This window comes from Pollicipes pollicipes, unplaced genomic scaffold (assembly GCF_011947565.3).
Source record: "Pollicipes pollicipes isolate AB1234 unplaced genomic scaffold, Ppol_2.1 Scaffold_4881;HRSCAF=5763_pilon_pilon_pilon, whole genome shotgun sequence".
In the NCBI taxonomy this organism is placed as follows: Eukaryota; Metazoa; Arthropoda; class Thecostraca; order Pollicipedomorpha; family Pollicipedidae; genus Pollicipes; species Pollicipes pollicipes.
In genome coordinates, this window is record NW_023596576.1 from 29145210 (window position 1) to 29163906 (window position 18697).

The window sequence follows — 18697 nt, forward strand, 5'->3', positions numbered from 1 at the left end:
TTCTTCAGCAGGTTCTGCAGCGGATGAAGCACCGTGGTCACGTGAGGGAGGTACCGTGACAAGTAGTTCACCATGCCCAGGTATCTCCTGAGTTCGTTGAGGTTCTCTGGGGCAGACAGGCTCGTGATGGCCCTTACTTTTTCTGGATCTGACTGCAGACCATCTTCAGTGACCAGGTGTCCCATGAACACCATGGACTTCTCCCTGAACTTGCTCTTCTCTTTGTTGAGCTGGATCCCCTTCTCTCGGCATCTTTCCAGGAACTTTTTCAGGTTGGTGTCGTGCTCCTCTTGGTTCTTGCCGTTGATGATGACGTCATCAGCCACGCAGACGACTCCCTTGGCGCCTTCCAGTGCTTTTTGGAGCTTCTTCTGGAAGATCTCTGCTGATACAGAGAATCCAAATGGTAGACGAAGCCATCTGTACCTGCCGAAACACGCTTGGAAGGTGGTCAGCAGGCTGGACTCCTTGTCCATCTGGACGTGCCAGTACCCTGACTTGAGGTCCATCTTGGAGAACATCCGGGACTGGCCCAGCTCATGAAGTGTGTCCTCCAGCACTGGCAGAGTGGTGTGCTCCATTTGAAGTGCTTTGTTCAGCTCCTGTGGGTCGATGCGGATTTTCAGGCTACCATCTTTCTTCTCAGTGACAGCCATTTGGCTCACCCATGGAGTTGGTTGCTCAACCCTCACACAGAGATGGGGACCCTCCATGTTGGCATGACCACAGGCTGCACACCAGGTCTCATTTTCAGGTGATGTGGTCCTTCTAGCATTCCGATGTCTCCCTTCAGGACATCGCTGAAGTCATCCTCCACTTTCAGGTTGTTGCCCTGAACGAAGTTGTCGGTTTGAACATTGATCAAGTTCATCTGCTGGCTCGCTCTCAGGCCAAGCAGTGGGGTCAGGTTTCCTTCATACACTAGGAACTCGACAGAGTACGGTCGTCCGTTCCTGGGGTTTTTAACAACCCTCCTGCACACCTTCCGGCTTGAAGTCGCCTTGGTCCCATGTGCGGAGCATATTGTTGGTGGATGGATGTGGCGCACTTCTTGGGCAGCAGGTTGACGCTGGATCCTGTGTCAATCTGGAACCTTACTTCTTCTCCATCAACCATCATGAGACACTTCACGTCTTTGCCCTTGGCCTCCCTTTCCACCTCCATCATGTTGACTCACTCAGGCCCTTCTCTCTCTTGCATCTGGTGCACTATGTGCTGCGGAGTAAAGCACTTTGATGCATAGTGGTTTTCAGGCCACATTTTGAGCATGTCTTCCCAAAGGCAGGGCACAGTCCTTTCTTCATTGGGAGTTGTCCACCACAGAACTTGCACGATCTCACTTCCATGCCTTGGTTTCTCGGGTTTTGCCTTCTGACGTCACCTTTTCTCTCTCTGCCGGTGACTTTGTTGATAACCTCACTTGGCCTCATGGGTCCGTTCTGGGCCTGTGCACTTTCTGCGGCTTTGCATATATCGATGCATTTGTCCAAGGTGAGGTTCCTGCATTTCAGCAGCTCTGTCTGCACCTTTGAGTCGCTGATACCCAACACAATCCTGTCCATAATGATGGAAGGTAGACAGCTGTCACGGAACCCACAAGTTTTCACCAGTGTTCTCAGCTCTGAGAGAAAACTGTCCATTGTCTCTCCTTCAGCCTGCTTTCTGCTGTGGAATATAAATCGTTCATAGGTTTCATTGACTTCGCCCACACAGAAACTCTCCATCTTGTCCATAATTTCTTTCACTGTTATGTCATCTTCCACTTATTCAAACTGGAACCCATTGTAGGTTTTGAGGGCATCATCCGCCAACAGGTTCAGCAGGAGTGCTACCTGCACCTCTTTGCCTAGGCTATCAAAACCTGAGAGGATAGTATATGAGGACCATCTTTGCTTGAAAATCTTCCAGTTTTCTACCGCATTGCCTGCCAGTGAGAATGGCCGAGGAGGGCGAATGCCTGGAATAGCTACGGGTCTTCGGTTTTCAGTTTCATCAATTGACATTTTTCAGTCCAGTTCAAGGCTGCGCCACGTTTGTCTCAAATTCTTGGGACGTTCGCTGACCAGTGGGAAGATTATCTCACAGACCGCTATTTATTCTATAGCGCTACAAGAACCACTTTCGATCAGTCCCGCGGCTGCCACCATGTTTCGGTCCCTTCTTAAATCACTCTCATATCAATAACGGGCGAAGGTCAACCCGGTCTATATTCAGAACTGACCACAAGGGAAGAGAGCGTTGTATCGAACAGACAGCACGTCTGTCAATCTAGCAGCAGATTGATATCCCATTGCCAGTTGGATATTCTGGGGCGTCACGATCGCTTCCAAATTTGATGTGCATGACCTTCTTGACACGCTGATTCCGAAAATTGCTGCCTTTGGGGTGGAATTTTGCGTAATTTTCGAGTTATACGCCGCGTAACATCTCAATGTGATATTGCGGAGCGTCTCGACTGCCTCCAAATTTAGTGTGCAGGGCCTTCTTAACACGCTGATTCCAAAATCTGCGTCTCCACCACGGTCAGGAGCAGCGGGCTGATGTGGCCGGCCAGCCAACAACATGGGCATGGCGTACACAAGTAGCATGCGCTGCTCCACCTGCGTCACCAGCGTCCTTGGGAGATAAGACAGACGGTGACATCACCCAAATCTTCATGCTCCAGCAGTGAGGCACGATTGGTTTGATCACCAGCGACATCTTGTCAGTTTTTTGGTCAGGATAAACAATGCCCGTGACTGCGTCGGACTATCACTCAACCACCTTAAAGATCAGAAAAGAAACAAAGCTGAAAGGGATGCCACTAGGTGATATCACCAAGTCAATGATATCGCATACCACACGGTTATCACTCACATGTCGCGAACTGACCTTCTCCAGTGAACTGATACGGACAGGCCCAAAGTCGAATTCCAGGACACATATTCCAAAGCGCAACTGAGGTGTCACACGTGGTATAACTCGGAAGTTACGCAAAATCCCACCCTAAAGACAGTGATTTTCGAAATCAGCGTGTTGAGAAGGCCTTGCACATCAAAATTGGACACAATCGAGACGCCCCGCAATATTACATTGGGATGTTACACGGCGTATAACTCGGAAATTACGGAAAATTCCACCCTAAAGACAGTGATTTTCGGAAACAGCGTGTTGAGAAGGCCCTACACACCAAATTTCGAGGCAATCGAGACGCCCCGCAATATCACATTGGGATGTGACGCGGCGTATAATTCGAAAATTACAATATCATTAAATTACGCAAGATCCAACTGTTGTGTTACGCGGCTTATAACTCGAAAATTACGCAAAATTTCACCCCAAAGGCAGTGATTTCCGGAATCAACGTGTTGAGAAGGCCCTGCACACCGAATTTGGACGCAATCGAGACGTCCCGCAATATCAAATTGGGATGTTACGCGGTGTATAACTCGGAAATTACAGAAAATTCCACCCCAAAGGTACTGATTTTCGGAATCGGCGTGTTGAGAAGGCCCTGCACACCAAATTTGGAGGCAATCGAGACGCCCCGCAATATCACATTGGGATGTTACGCGGCGTATAACTCGAAAATTACGTAAAATTCCACCCCAAAGGCAGTAATTTTCGGAATCAGCGTGTTGAGAAGGCCCTGCACACCAAATTTCAAGGCATTCGAGAAGCCCCGCAGTATCCAACTGTTGTGTCACGCGGCGTATAACTCGAAAATTACGCAAAATTCCACCCCGAAGACAGTGATTTTCGGAACCAGCGTGTTGAGAAGGCCCTGCACACCCAATTTCAAGGCAATCGAGACGCCCCGCAATATCACATTGTGATGTTACGCAGCGTATAACTCGAAAATTACGCAAAATTCCGCCCCAAAGACGTTGATTTTCGGAATCAGCGTGTTCAGAACGCCCTGCATACCAAATTTAGAGGCAATCGAGACGCCCCGCAATATCCCATTGGGATGTTACGCGGCGTATAACTCGAAAATTACGCAAAATTCCACCCCAAGGGCAGTGATTTTCGGAATCAGGGTGTTGAGGAGGCCCTGCACACCAAATTTCAAGGCAATCGAGACGCCCCGCAATATCCAACTAGCGACTGGATATCAATCTGCTGCTAGATTGACAGACGTACTGGCAAATGAATATCAATCTGCCGCGAGATTGACGGACGTGCAGACAGTACACGGGCGGGAACAGAATAGACACATGTGGCGACGGTGAGACATAACCAGTTCTTAAAACACTGCCATGAATACGTGATAAGCAAGCACTAAATTAATCACGTAGCAGTTGTAAACATAACTAATCTGATAGGTACGTTCAGTGGCATCCATTTGCCACCATTGTTGATACAATGTCATCTCACATACTGGCCCAGACAAGGGAGAGGGTATGGGGAACGGGCACAACAGGCATGTGGCCCCTTCGGTCTCTCGGGATCCGGTGGGTCCCTCGGGGTTGAAAATCATTGCAGGGCTCAGAGGGCCTAGGGACTGGTCGGGGGGTCTCCTGCCCGAAAGGCCGGGATCCTTTGATGTCAATCAGAGGGCCTCTGGCGGTGAAAGGGCCCCCCCCCCCGTGAAAACTCCCCCACTTCGGTCGAGATCACCAACAATCGACCCTATGTCGGACTGAGGCCCATTTTCCAGGCATGGACAAGGTCTGGGGCCACGAATGACATTCAGAAGACCTCACAAGTCGCTTTGGTCGGAGTTCCCTTGTCGGACAGGAAGCCCTCTGATCACAGTGCATACATAATACATTATGTGCTGCTCGAGCCGGCCAGAGGCCCATTTGGTACCTATCACAGCCCAACACAGGCTTTCGCCTTTGGTTCGGGGCCTCTGAGAACGACAGAAGATTGACAGCAGTAAAAGGGTACATAAGTCAATGTGAAAGAAGAAGGGCTCCAATTCTGACAGGAGGCCTCAGTAACGAACGGGCGCCTTCTACCCAGCTTCGACCATTGGCTCGTTAAGTGGAACTGAGTCCCCCATGCAAATTATTGGACCCGCTGTGCCCGTAAGTGATCTTTTTGCGTCTGTGAGAGCCCCTATGTCGATCCAGCTGCAGCTGCTCCGGTCAGAAGATAGCCTGCGTTGAGGAGGGCACTGGTATACGATACATTCCTTAGGGTCTCCGTGTGGACCAACGAGCCCAATCCTGATGTCGCGAGTAGTAGATGGTAGCTGGTGAATACGTTGGGCTGAGATGAAAAGGTTCTTTAGCCACTGACCGTGAAAGGTAATGCCCTCCACCCTGGTGTGCTGCCAATCACTAGTGTAGTAGTGTGCCATGCACCAGTATATCTGTCTAGTATATCTAGTGTATCTTTACCTACCATCCTAGTGTAATACCCACGCCCTCCCGCGCCCGCATATCTGAGGGTCTCTTAAATTTGCAATAGCCATTCACGTTCCCTAAAAGCGCGAGCGCTGATAAAGCTGGATTATCAGGTGAAGAAAATTAGGTAAATTCCGGTAAACTTTTGAGGATTTTCATCAGGAGCCTTTCTCACGCTATGTCCTCCTTTTTCAGCTTACCAAGCCTGTCCTCTACACCACTACATTATTCTCCAACGCCTTTCTTCCTCTCCTCGACTCTTCCTCAAAACATTCCTTCTTCTTTATAGTTCCACACAACCCCAAGCCTCGTTTTGTTTTCTAAAATTTTCCGAAAACCCGACACCTGTTTCCATTATGTATTTCTCGATGTCACCTTCTTTAAGACATAACGTAGATGCACATCAAAGCATAGTGCACTATGCGCCACGGCATTTATGAGTAATTCAATGTTTCACATGGAATGTCACATAGCCCGTGCCGGCAATAAAATACACTTAAACGACCACAGACAAGTTGCATCTCTGAGCTTGCTGTAGACGGTCCAACACATTTTTCTGAACAGGAAACATGTCAAAAAAACACGACCTGGCGGAGGAGACCGCTATACCATGCCAAATTTCCCGGCTTCGCACCTGAGACAAATGGGCGGTTAAAAAGCACAGCTGCTGCTCTGCGACGGTTCTTGACGCGCAGCAAGGGAGTCAGTGCCGTCGCAATGACTTGGCTACAGAGCATCAACGCTGGATACCCAGTGGGGTTCCCCAGTTTAAGATCAGTTAGTTGTCCGAAAGAGGCGGCACCTGCAACACCTCGTCCGGTTATGCATGTAGGCAGCCCCAACCAGGTTTTGGAATTTGCAGTCCGTAGGAATTCTAAGATTTGCCATGTAAAGATCTGACAAGATTTAAGCAGTCCTTAATCGTGATACTACGAAGGTGACGATGATGCGCCGAACACGGTGAAACTACGTCGGAGCTGGTGACATGGTGCTGTTACTGACGATACCGCACCGGATCTGTAGGTACGATGCCAGCCGGCCACGACGGAGCCCATGAACGGAGGTGCCCGAGCACCTGAAAAACATTCAAATGCATCTGAAATTCTAAAAGTGAAAACAAGAAGCCGTAACATAACGGCACGCTCGGCAGACAAAGCTGTGGTAAACTTTAGTTTATTTTTGTTGAGCCTGGGAAACTCCTTCCACTGTCTACGCCATAAATTATTTCTGAGCTTAAAATGATCTTTAAAAGGATGGCTTGGCCCGTCCATGACATACGACGAAAAAAGTTTTGATAAGCCCCAGTTTTGCTCACTTCGCTAATCGTGAGAATATTGGGGTGACACAAAATGTTGGTAAAGCCATGGTAGCTTGTACCGTCGTGGCAAACACGAGATCCTCGACCATAGTTTGACTTGTCCTCCAGCCAGGGCCGTTCACACCACACGAGACTACCTACATTAGGTTACCATGGGACGTCACATGAGGCGAAATTCGTGTTACCAGAGAAACGGAACACGTGACCGGAGAAACGGAACACGTGACCGGAGAAGCGAAACCATTGCATCAGATAAACTGACCTGACCTGGCATGACCTTAACCTGAACTGATCTTACCTTAATTGACATGACCTAAGCCTGAGTTGATATGACCTTAGCCTGAGCTGACATGACCTTAGCCTGAGCTGACATGACCTTAGCCTGACCTGACGTGATCTTAGCCTGAGCTGACATGACAGCCTGATCTGGCATGACCTTAGCCTGAACTAGCATGACTTAAGCCTGAACTGACAAGACCTCAGCCTGGACTGATATGTCCTTAGCCTGACCTAACATGACCTTAGCCTGAACTGGAAAGACTTCAGCATGAACTGACATGATCTTGGCTTAAACTGACATGATCTCAGCCTCAACTGACACGACTGTTCAAAATTCTAGTTTTATGGTATGATCCTAAGGAAAAGGAAACGTTCGAACGTTTCACAGAGTAACACAGCTCTACGGCAAATATTGCTGGCATACCTGTCTGATTTTGGTTTGAAAATAGCTGTTAAAGTTGCCCTGAAATCACTGAAGACTTCGATTATTTCTAAGGTAATCTGCAATGTCTGTAACATCGTCAAGCATGTCATAATGTCACATCAAGGGTTGGGTGAAGTTGCCCGAGATAACCACTGTTTGAATTTTTGATTAGACGGTTAGATTCTTAGATATCAAAGCCACAACGTACTGTTGGCGCCGGAACGTTAAGGGCTCCGTATTTCGGAGATGAATTTCGAACGAACCACCTGGTATGAACTCACTTTTTCCCATTCTGAGTTTCAGACCGCGCGACATTTTTTTGGTTAACTTTCTTAGCATGAAGCAAAACTTAATGCAACGTTCCTTCCACTCATCATGATAGTAACAGCGCCGAAAAATCGATTGTAGATAAAGGCCACCGTGGCGTATGCTCTGACGTGAGAGATATAGCAATGACGTTCTCCTCGCTCCAAAGCTAGATACCGGAGGCAACGGGACGGGATGGAACACACGAAACAGCAGAACCACATGTAGTGCACGACAGATGGCCGGCCAGGACAGACGACACAGGACTTGAGCGGGAGCAGAAATCCCAGGATTGAGCACAGAGGGCAAAAAGCGGAGTGCAGGCGAGGCGGCCAGAATGAAAAACAGAAAACAGATAAACACAAAACCCTCACCAGTGTTTCACCCACCAGCTGGCATTTCCAATGTCAAGAATCATAATCTTAGGGTTTCCAATACGTGTAGCCTTTCTCATAAATATTTGTTACAAACCTTTCATATTTCGCTATGAATAGTTTATCGTTTATAAAGCACACATTACAAATGCTTCATAAAACCAGCGCGCGTCGTAGAATCGAAGTTTTAAAACCCGATGCCGTGTGTATTTTGTTGCCGCCAGTCAGTAGTCCTTACAAGGCGACACATCCTCGAGAATATTTAGTATGAGTTATGATTAAGAGGGGAGCGGTGTTTAGCAACGATTTACACTAAGCACCGCGACGTACGGTACGCATTGATACTAACAAGCGCAGTCTGGACTCCAAAGGCTCAAGCAGCGGAAGTGAGTTTTTTTTAGAGGAACGTGAAGTTCTTGCTGCTAGATGGAAGAAGACCTTCACCATTTTGGGATCCTAATTTCCACTTGAATACAAGTTGCTCATAGGACGCAACAAGGTCGGTCAGCCCGTGGCCAGTGGGGAGCGTGGGGAAGCGTTTGGGAGACGTGCCGGGAGACACTTTTGAGCTTAATTTACAAAAGGGCGATATCTACTCGATGAGTATATTCGTATATCCTGGCCTATAGGGCCCTGGGCAAAATATTGTCGCCTGGGTAGTGCGGGGGGTGGGATGCTAGTCTTGAGCTGTAGTGGTTAGCATCAGACATGGGTTTGACCCAATTCTTTTAATCAGCTTCTGGCAGGAGCGCTCCTTCTCCAGACTAAGAAAGGATTTATACATGTGTATTCAAATCCTCACCAGACATCCATGACCGCGAACACCGTTTAACATGTGATGCCAGTGGGGAATTATACACTCTCACCTACTGTACCGCACATCGACCAGCCTAGCCTAGCCAATCCTGAGTAGACCAGCAAACAGAGACCTCCCGCGTTGGTGGATCGGCCGAGTGATCACTACAGACGCACACCTCCCTCCTTTGGACAAGCTACTCAATCGCTACGGTCGCCTAAGGGCCTGCCCAAACACGGGTCCGGGTGGAAGCACGGCAACAGCGCGGCAGGCGCCGACTCGCGGCTTCGACGTGATATCGTCTGCGGGCCAGAATATTGATCTGCTTCTAAGGGGGCGTGGACACTGGCGCCTAGCAACGGCCACAAGCGCTGCTTTCAGAGGCGAGCGCCCCAGAGCACAGCGCACGAGCCAACAGGAGCTTAGCGACACTGGTGCCACCCGCACTCCAGTACGCACATGGGCCACGTCACTTCTCTGAAAAATTAACCGTTCGCAAAAAACGTGCCGAGAGCATGCAAATTGCTCCAGGTGGCGCATGCACCAGCATCCCCGGCAAATCCCACCTGGCAGCATCGTACGACTGTAAATGCTGCGCCAGCGTGTCGTAACTGACCAGCAGCCGGAGGCTTGGGCACCAATCGCACCGTTAACTAGTTGGACGCTACTTGTAGACACTAGAGTAGTATTCGTCCTCGAGCTCGTACAGGTCACGCGCCATGTCGTCCTTGAGGTCTGTCAGCTTCTTATCGATTTCCAGCTGCGTGGCGCGCGCCATACGCGAGTTTTCCGTGATGGCCTCGTTGAGCGACGGGAAGTCGTTGAGGATGAGATACTGCTTGATGTCGGAGATGAGCTTCGTCAGCGACTCAGCCGCCCGCACCTGTAACCGGGGGCGCGATCACGCACAGGCACCGCGCGTGGTCAGCAATCGCGCGTCCCTACACAATGACTGAGCTGGTGACGGACGCTAAAGGCACACAGGCTTGACTGATCAGTAAGCCGACATCACGCCGCCTGTAGCGCGCTGCTGAAAACCACATCTGCATATCTCATCAAGTCATGTCCATAATTTTCTTTGCAATCCGGGCAAAAGTGCGTACTGCTTTACGCACGGCGCACAGGCGGCAAGCAGAGCACTCCAGCCCGTGCGTCGCGCTTGGGACCCAGATCGCGACGCTCCCACCTCCAACTGGGAGAGTCGTGCTTACGATGTTGGCCGCCCGGACGTGCATCTCGAACATGTCCTGGCCTGACTGCGTCAGTCGCGTCACCTGCGTCTCGTCCTCGATCTTGCCCAGCTTTATGATCTCTGTGGGCGACGTGATCGGCGATTTGACACAGTCTGCACACCTGCCTCTTGTGGGGAGAGAGGTGGAAATGGGCCATGCTGAGTTAACAAGGGACAATAAAGCATGTGTGATACAATGCTTTCTTGTCACCACCAAAAACATTTCATCATAAAATGAATGGTGACATGATCCGCTGTCATCCCCTGATCCACAAATCATTGCAGCAGCATTTACACCATTTGTTCATTGCCATAGCACAAAAGAACAAACCATGCTCAGTGTGCTCAGTGTGCAAGTGCTTACCAACAAAATTGTCAAGCATTGACTTGATATCATCTTTCAACCTCTTATTGTAGGATTTCAGCAATGCCTCCTTGCTTTGAGGCAATGCCCTTTGCTGTGCTGAAGCCATGTCTGAAAAAAGAAACCATCTTTCAGGTAAGCCATCACGACTGGTACTGAATCTTGTACAGCATGGTTATATGGTCATGTCTTTTACTTTGTGTGCCAGCTTGGTCACTGTCCAGTGTTGGAAAACTTCATGTTTCCTGGTATAATGTATGCCAGGAGATTTTGTACTCCAGGATTGTAACTAGGCAAAATGAAATGTTTTGTAATCCATCATAATGCAACAAGAGCAGCTTTTGGAAAAAAACTCACTTTACTTTTTTTGTGTCAGGACAAAATAAAATCAGAAGGTGCAACAGCTGAGACTTGTTGCTTCCATCAGGAGCCATGTATTGATATCTGCAAAAGCACAAATCTTGCACCCACCACACTAAGATGCCCAATAGCAAGCAGCCTGAATTTCCACATAGGTATATGATAAACCATGTATGGAAATGTGAAAAATAAAGTGTGCGAATGTTGGATGGAATCACTTTTAAACAATAGTGGAAAGTGATAAACGGGTACCAGAATCGCACAAGTCTGTAGGTAAGCAAAGCTCTCACTTCCTATGCCCTACGCAGACCAACTCAAACTTAAACATGACTTAACCTACCATTGACGACGAACCGCATTACTTGCCAAGTATGCGACGAACATTCATAGAACACCGCATGCCCAACCACCTACCGCAGACGGCTGCCTACCCACGCGCCACCACTGTGTCATGGCAACGCAAATAAGAGGATCACTCGCAATTCAGCGTCGGACACGTTTCAACTATTCAGTGGCTTGCGCCAGCTTCCAAGCTAAGGTTGGAGGTTGAACATAGCAAAACTCTCCAACTGGTTTGAATGAATCACCTACTTGTGACTGATTTGTCAAGAGCATAAACATTCTGCTCACGCTCATGCCTTGAACAGATTTGTACACATTTGGAGGGAAGTTGTGTAGAGATGGGCATCACGACTATGAAGGACTTATTTGTACCCATCCAGAACCGCCATGTGGTTGGATGTTCGCCAGTTCCTGGTATCCAGAGTACAAAAATGCTATGGCAGCTGTGGACTGAAACCAAGTTACAGTTGTCACTTAAAAAATACCCCCAAAAATACCCCTAAGCCGAAAAACGCTGATATCAATAGCGCAAAAACTGTTCGGAGACAGCCACCTCACTCCGGAAAAACACGGGACCCCAAAGTAATATGAACCCATAACTTTGGCCCGGCAAATTAAGGAGAGGGGTTTGTTAGGACAAAAAATCAATTAATTGCAACATAAATTATCATTTCGCAATAATATCGGTTAAAGCGCATCAAAAGCAATCAATACCTTGCATTATCCGCCGGAGTCAATGGAGTGACTGACTCCGGTCCTCTTTGGCCGGCCTGCACGGGTCTGTCAAGCATTGTACTTGCGCTGACTCCGTAAATCGGTTAAGAGTGCTGCCTGTTTCCACTGTTCGGGTGGGACGTGCAGGGCCTCGTGTGTTGACCGGGATTGGGAAGGTGGAGGGCATGAATGTTTAGCTGCTTTTAAAACCAGTTAGCTGGTGGAGCGTGAGTAGCGTGACAGTGGTGGAGCGTGAGTGGCGTGATTGTGGTGGAGCATGAGTAGGTGGCCGTCTGTGGCATGTTCATTTGCATTTTTTGTGTACCATTTTTGTCTGGCTGTGCGTGTCGTGCCCAGCCTCCATTCTGGATGGTGTATAAGCCCGGTGTGTAGCCACCCTCCATTTTGGAGAGTGTATAAGCCCGATGCGTAATTACCCTCGGTTTTGGAGGGTGTTTACACAGAGCCTTTCATAAATTGCAAACCAATGTATATGCACATGTGTTTCATATTATGGGAGTATGAGTATTTATATAAGTATGCATGTATATGTATACATATGTAGTCATACTCGTATGTGAGTATGAGTACAAGTAGAGTATAGTGAGAGTATTTCAGAGTATAAGACTGTGTTGTTTCAGTTTGCCATGCTTAATACTGATGTTTCCTTTCATTTAAAGTGTTTTTACATGGATTGCTGTATATGAAAAGTGGCGCCTTTGTTGAGTGCCACCCATTGTACTATTACCTCTCAAAGATAACCTAAATAAAGCTGAAATGACCTGCAGCACTTGGATAATTTTGTACTCCACAATAGAAAATGTGTACTCAGCAACCAGGATTTTTAAAAAATAATTTCCAACAATATCACAGTCTTAAAAGAACATCTTTGCTCTGAATGTATCATATAACTGATGTTGCCAATGGACACAAGGATGCATAGTACCATGACTCCAACTGCTCACCAGCTCACCTCCCTCTTCCTGGTCACCATTGATGACATGCTGGTGGCACCACCATCACAAACCAACAACATTTTGTTACATTGTATAGAATAAGCAAGACCATTGTTACAAGGCTATGAAAATGACATTGGATGCAAAGCAACGTCTTTCAATATGCATGCAAAGCCATTTCATTTATGTCTAGGAAGGGCACAACTTCAAACAAAACATTAAACCATTTCTGTGGTGAAAATAAATGCAGAATTACCTTATCTGACATTAAAATGCACCATCCCAAACAATATCTAGTCACACTGAGATGCTAAATGCCAATGTTCCAAAAAGAAACAATAGCAAGTGACATTGTTCAACCAACTTCACAGCATTGAAATCAGTTAAGCCATCATAGCACACAAAACCACCTGTAAGACATGGTACAGCAGGTTTCAAAATCTTGTTGAGGCAAACACTGGGCAGGAACCACAAAAGATGAGTCCCATATTTTGATGAATCACCTTTTCAATAATAGCACTGCCTACTTATCGCAACATGAATGGAAGTGTTTACACACAGTGACTAGTTAGAGTACATGGGCATGGCAACAAGCAAGACAATTGTTACAAGGCTAGGGAAATACCATATGGAATTAGGGAAATGCCATACCTTGGCCAAAGCCTGCCATCTTGTAGCATACTAAAACAGTGCAAATACATTTGAAATCCAGTCTGCCAAGGTGGCCAGAGGAAAAATTATCTGATCAGATAGAACTGACTGCCCTTGGGTATTTATAATTATGATACCTCAAAAACTCTACATATCATATAATAGCCTCTCATTGGATCAACCATTTTGTAATGCCAGCCTAGTCATTTTTTAACTTAACACAGTAAGTAAAACAGGTACATGCAGGTGAGTCACGCAGTAACACAGATGTAACACAGGTGTAACAGCTAAATAACAGGCAAGTCATTCTGACTCCAGGCAGGTTCAGACCTGAACTTCAAGTTGGGAATGGACAAAAAGTGAGCCTGTAGTCTTTGTCAGTGAGCTGGTACACCTGATTATGATATTTCCCATATAGCCATACTTGTGACACATGTCATTTCTTCATATTACTGTCAACTTATTACCCAATATAGTTCATTGTATAACTTGCAGGAAAGATACAATATAGCAATGGAACAGAAACTGGAATGTGCATCTGGGAATGAAGGGTGAATTATGGCAAAAGGATGGATAATTGTAGGGAAAACACAGAGCTCTAATCAATAAACCACAAAGAAACTATTATTAATGGTGGCAATATTATTACATTTCTTACAGCACAACTTTCATGTTTCCACAAGTACTGAATACAGTATTACATGGTCGCATCCGATGTACACGGTGAGTGTTGCTGGTTACTTGGTAAGAGCTGTGTCAGTAACACTTATATTTCTACTACCAAGTTGTGAATATCCCTCCCATTAAAATTAAACATTATTTTTTGCAGGTTTACCCAGTTCTTTTAGTCTCCCAATGTGTCAAGAAATGAATATTCATGACTCACAGCATTGGGTCAGAAACTATTATAGACCTTAATGACATACAATTTTGTCTGAACATAGCACAAAATTCATAAAATACAGTACAAAATATCATTGCCTGCACCATCTAGCACATTATATAGGCAACAGCAAACCATTTCAAGCTTCAGTTGATGCAACACATCAGCAATAGGGGGAAGCTCTGATCACATCTTCACCCTTGTCATCAATATGAAATGGCTGAATGCCTGGCATTTTGGCAGCTGACATTCAGTGCAGGGAGGTTCATTTCAAATTTTGAACTAACCTGACCAGTGTCTGAAACTTGCTTTCAGCTCTGGGGAGGGAGAACAAAAATTGTATGATCACGGCTTGCGGAGAGAACAAATTATATTCCTAGCAAATTTACACTATGTCCACAGCTGACATTTTGGGACCAATGTGTGGTAGGAGTGACAGCAGATGCCAAGCACAGAAAGACTGACTAGGCTTATTCATAACCGCAAAAATTGCAAATCAGCTCACAATTCTGAAAGTTTCCAGCTGTCTGAAAGATGATCCTTTATGCAAATTACACTAATGTGATATGCATGAACAACTATAACACAATGCATATGAAATGCTGCTGAATGCAACACATGTTCTGCTGGATGTAAGGCATAAAATGTCAAACATAACACATGCTCTGCTGAATATAATTCAAAATATCTGCTGAATGATACATGCTCCTTGCTGTTGCCGAGCATATAAATACCCAATGACGTCACAAACCTAATCAAGCCGACAATTTCCCGGGATCCCACCTTGGCCAACTTAAATAAGACATAAGTAATAGCTTTCGTCCTCGGAAACCTACCGAAACAACAGCTATATGATAACTCGGAAACAATAGCACCTCTGCTTTTGTTTCGATAAAGGCATGTTGCCTAAGTACCAACACCCTATATCTGCGCAGCCGTTTTTCCGACGAGCTAGGCCTTTTCAGTGTTATCTGTGCGAACAATGCTCCACGCAGACGCATCTCGCAACTTACCCAGCTTAACCTTTTCCTTACTAATGCAGCAGGGAATTTTGTCCTATGCTCAACTGATTGGTCGACCGGTCCGCTGACTCGTCTACCAACGACCAATCAGCGCCATAGCCCGATGATGTAGTGTGCTGCGGACATCGGCGCCGGTGCGAGATCGTAACTACTTTAATTTTCAAAGGTTATGATACAATCCATTGCTTTCCGATCACGATGGATGCATTGTGGTATAAAGAGGTCATATACAGCCGCCTTATATGGATAGCTTCGTTCTGAAATGAGACGAAAGTCTCACTTTGCGCACTCTTCAGCCATCAAACATACATTGCATATGTTCACATCCCTCATCCGCCGCAGCCACAGAAATTTCAGCTGTGTAGTAAAGCCTGCAAAATTCGAGTACTTCTGTTACACCGGCATTGCCTCGCCCTACCGTGCGTAGACGGTGCGGGCAGAATCCGGGTCATCTGTCAATGCGCGTAAGTATGGACGTCATGGTAAATCCATGTCCATGTATGTCCCATGGGTGTCATGGTAATCAATCATGTTGCGTATCACGACATAGGAAAGCGACTTCAAAATTGACTTTAGTGCCCCATCGTCTTGTATTCACTTTCTCCTGTCCACGTTCTGCGCTGCGCCACGTCCCGTGACGGCCAAGCACCGTTGTCGCCCTTTTATATCGCGAGAGTTGTGATGGGTATAGGTGGCGCCACCACACCTCATTTCGTGGTTTTACGACACAAGTATGTACGCATGAAGTATGTAAGCATTGTATGCAAGCAAATTTAAAAAGTTCGTACGCAAAGGTTCGCAAGGAAATATTCTTTTGGTACGGACAACTTATGGAGAATGTTCTTACTGACAAAGCAAGTCAGGACAAAATTCATGCCAAAAAAACGTCGCATGCATTAAGTACGTTCGTAAAAACTCAAGTACGAACATTTCCCAATCGAATAAATTCAGTCTGACAAACAAGCACACCCAAGGGTTCGGAAGCATGATAGGCGAAGGGCGATGGCGATGCGCGGAAAAAACTGACCAGGATGGCGGACAAGGCTTGCATGGCGGGCGCTCTCACACAGATGGACCATCAAGTTATCGCATAATGCACCGGTAGCTCTTATATTGTGCTTACATTTGATTTCCGGACGTGATCTAAGGTATGAATGCGAGTGACTAATTTGTTTTTATCCAGCGTAAGGATAAAAACAATAATCATATCGGGCAACCTTGAGCCGGGTACAAACATAATTCTTATCATGGCGCGTCCAACTGTTGCATCTTTCTCTCTGTAATCCCGCTTTCCTCACATGAGCAAACATGTATCGGGTGTCACTGCCGCGTCCGCCCACCGCATTCGCTGACTCTTCGCGTCCGTCAGCTGGCGTCATTGGCGCGCCCAAGATCGTCACGCCAAGTCGTCAGCAGACATGTCGTCAGGCGGGATCATGGGGAAGCACAATAAAATTGGCGGGTGCTATGCAACGAATTTTTTAAAAGTCTCCAGTCCCCTGAAGTTTGAGTTTTCGAAAGCACCATTGCTTGATGGTTGACATGCTTACCGCTTTGCTTGGTGATCCCCTTTCAGCCTTTCAGCGCCGCGATTGCTTCGCGGTGGGCGATAACCCGGCGCTCACGAACCGCCACATGTTCGCGCCGAAGAAAGTGCCTAGAGACACAGCGGAACGCGGGTCATGCCTGTTGGCTTGACCCCTGGGATGCGGCGTCCGATTAGCGTGTCAGAGGGCAGAGCAGGTCTAATGCTATCATGGGTTCTACGCCTGAGCTGAAGGATTCAATAGCTCAGCACAGTGACAAAATTCAATCGTTGCGCTCTGGACAGCCGATCCGGACTCCGATCATCGTCACGATCACCAGTAAGTGGTGCCGCAACACAGAACAGCGCGGTGAATATTCGTCGGCAGGCCTGGCTGGCGGCGGGCGAGGGCACTTGCGCACAGCAGCGTGTCATTGTTAGGCAGCATCATGGAATGTTATTCAAAGCACGCTGAGGCAGGAACGTGATCCCGCCCAGGTCAACACTGCGCACCTGGAGCTGTACCGTAACATGCGGAAACTGGACGTCTCTTCACGGCCCGCAGATCTGCAACCCGTCGCCTGCATTCGATATCATGTCATACGGATTTTACCATCACGGCCTGCCAAGTTCACACAATGTGGGTGCAAAATGACCCTAGAAGTCGACGCGCCCTAAAACCCCAATCATCATCAAGTTCACACAATGGGCACTAGCTGTCCAGCGGAAGTGCTCATTTCTTGCTCTCTGACCTTTCTTGTGCATTCTGGTATGTGCCCGGAATAGGTTTCACTCAAAAGCAACAGTCGTGTCACATAACTGACAACGTCATCAACAATAGAACAGTGTGGCAGGCGCGCTGAAATTTGGGTGGTGTTGAGCATTCTGCCACGCGGAAATTGCTCGTCGTACATGCCAAAACACAAAGCGTGACTTTTCTTGGGCATTCCGGAACGTACACAGACCATGTTTTACTCAACGGTGACAACATCCGTTTGACTTAACTGCTGACGTCATATGCATTAGAACAGTGCCGCAGGCCTCGGGCGGGAATGTTAGTCTAAAACGTCATGACGTGCGAAAATCGCACGTTATGTATAAGAAAACACAAAGCATGCGTGCGTCATTGGTGGTGGCAAGTGATTGGTTGAGCATGGCGACAAACCCAGTTGCTCATGCTAAGCGGCGCCGTCTGCCGCCCATCTCGTCAGGAAGGAAGCGCGCGCTAAGCTGCTTCGCAAATCATAATCGCATGCCAGGCCAAAGCCGGGACGCAAGGCAAGCGCAGCGGGTCTTTTTGTTTGAAGAACAGAAACAGACAGCGCACATGTTGCACACGGAAATATTGTCTATTAAAAACAAAGAAAAAACAAACGAAAACAATTTACACAAGTTACAATTTATACATGGGGAAGAACGGGGCGAAGCAAGCTGCTAAGTTTGACTAGCCAACACGCATAACACAAAACCAGCCGGGGAAAACCTACGGCGGCATAATTTTGGGCAAATGAATGTACGCAAGCAAACAAGCAAAATCAAGCACGTGAGCGAACCAAGCAGGCAAGCAAGCCAGGCTTACACACGCACCACAAACGGGCCGACAGCCACCTGCCGACAGTCTAGGTTAGGAACTGGGCCGATCCGCCCACAAACTACGCTCCGTAAGGCCTCAATCCCCGGAGGACTCGCTTGAGCTCTTCGGAGATGGCCAAGCCAGACGCCCTCGATAGATGTTCCCCCGCCACAGTGTCTTCCCATTCGGACCGAAGCATGGCGGGGGCATCATCGGCGAGCCGGCCCGGCCGACCCGGCACATCTC

At 47.5% G+C, this 18697-nt stretch overlaps 1 protein-coding gene across 8 annotated transcripts; it reads right to left on the reverse strand.

Annotated features, from left to right (window-relative positions):
* Window positions 1-8806: 8806 nt before the first annotated feature.
* Window positions 8807-15432, reverse strand: LOC119101617 (mediator of RNA polymerase II transcription subunit 22). Of its 8 annotated transcripts, XM_037225003.1 has the most exons (5): window positions 15168-15257; window positions 14619-14648; window positions 10426-10536; window positions 10042-10142; window positions 8807-9713 (listed from the first exon to the last, which is right to left on the reverse strand). In XM_037225003.1, exons 3-5 carry the CDS (start codon window positions 10532-10534, stop codon window positions 9495-9497), a joined length of 429 nt encoding a protein of 142 aa, XP_037080898.1. In that variant the 5' UTR covers window positions 10535-10536; window positions 14619-14648; window positions 15168-15257; the 3' UTR covers window positions 8807-9494. The 8 variants fall into 8 exon arrangements, with proteins under 8 accessions (XP_037080898.1, XP_037080899.1, XP_037080902.1 ...); XM_037225004.1 differs by lacking the exons at window positions 14619-14648; window positions 15168-15257 and adding an exon at window positions 15345-15432; XM_037225007.1 differs by lacking the exons at window positions 14619-14648; window positions 15168-15257 and adding an exon at window positions 15313-15330.
* Between the last annotated feature and the right edge of the window lie 3265 nt (window positions 15433-18697).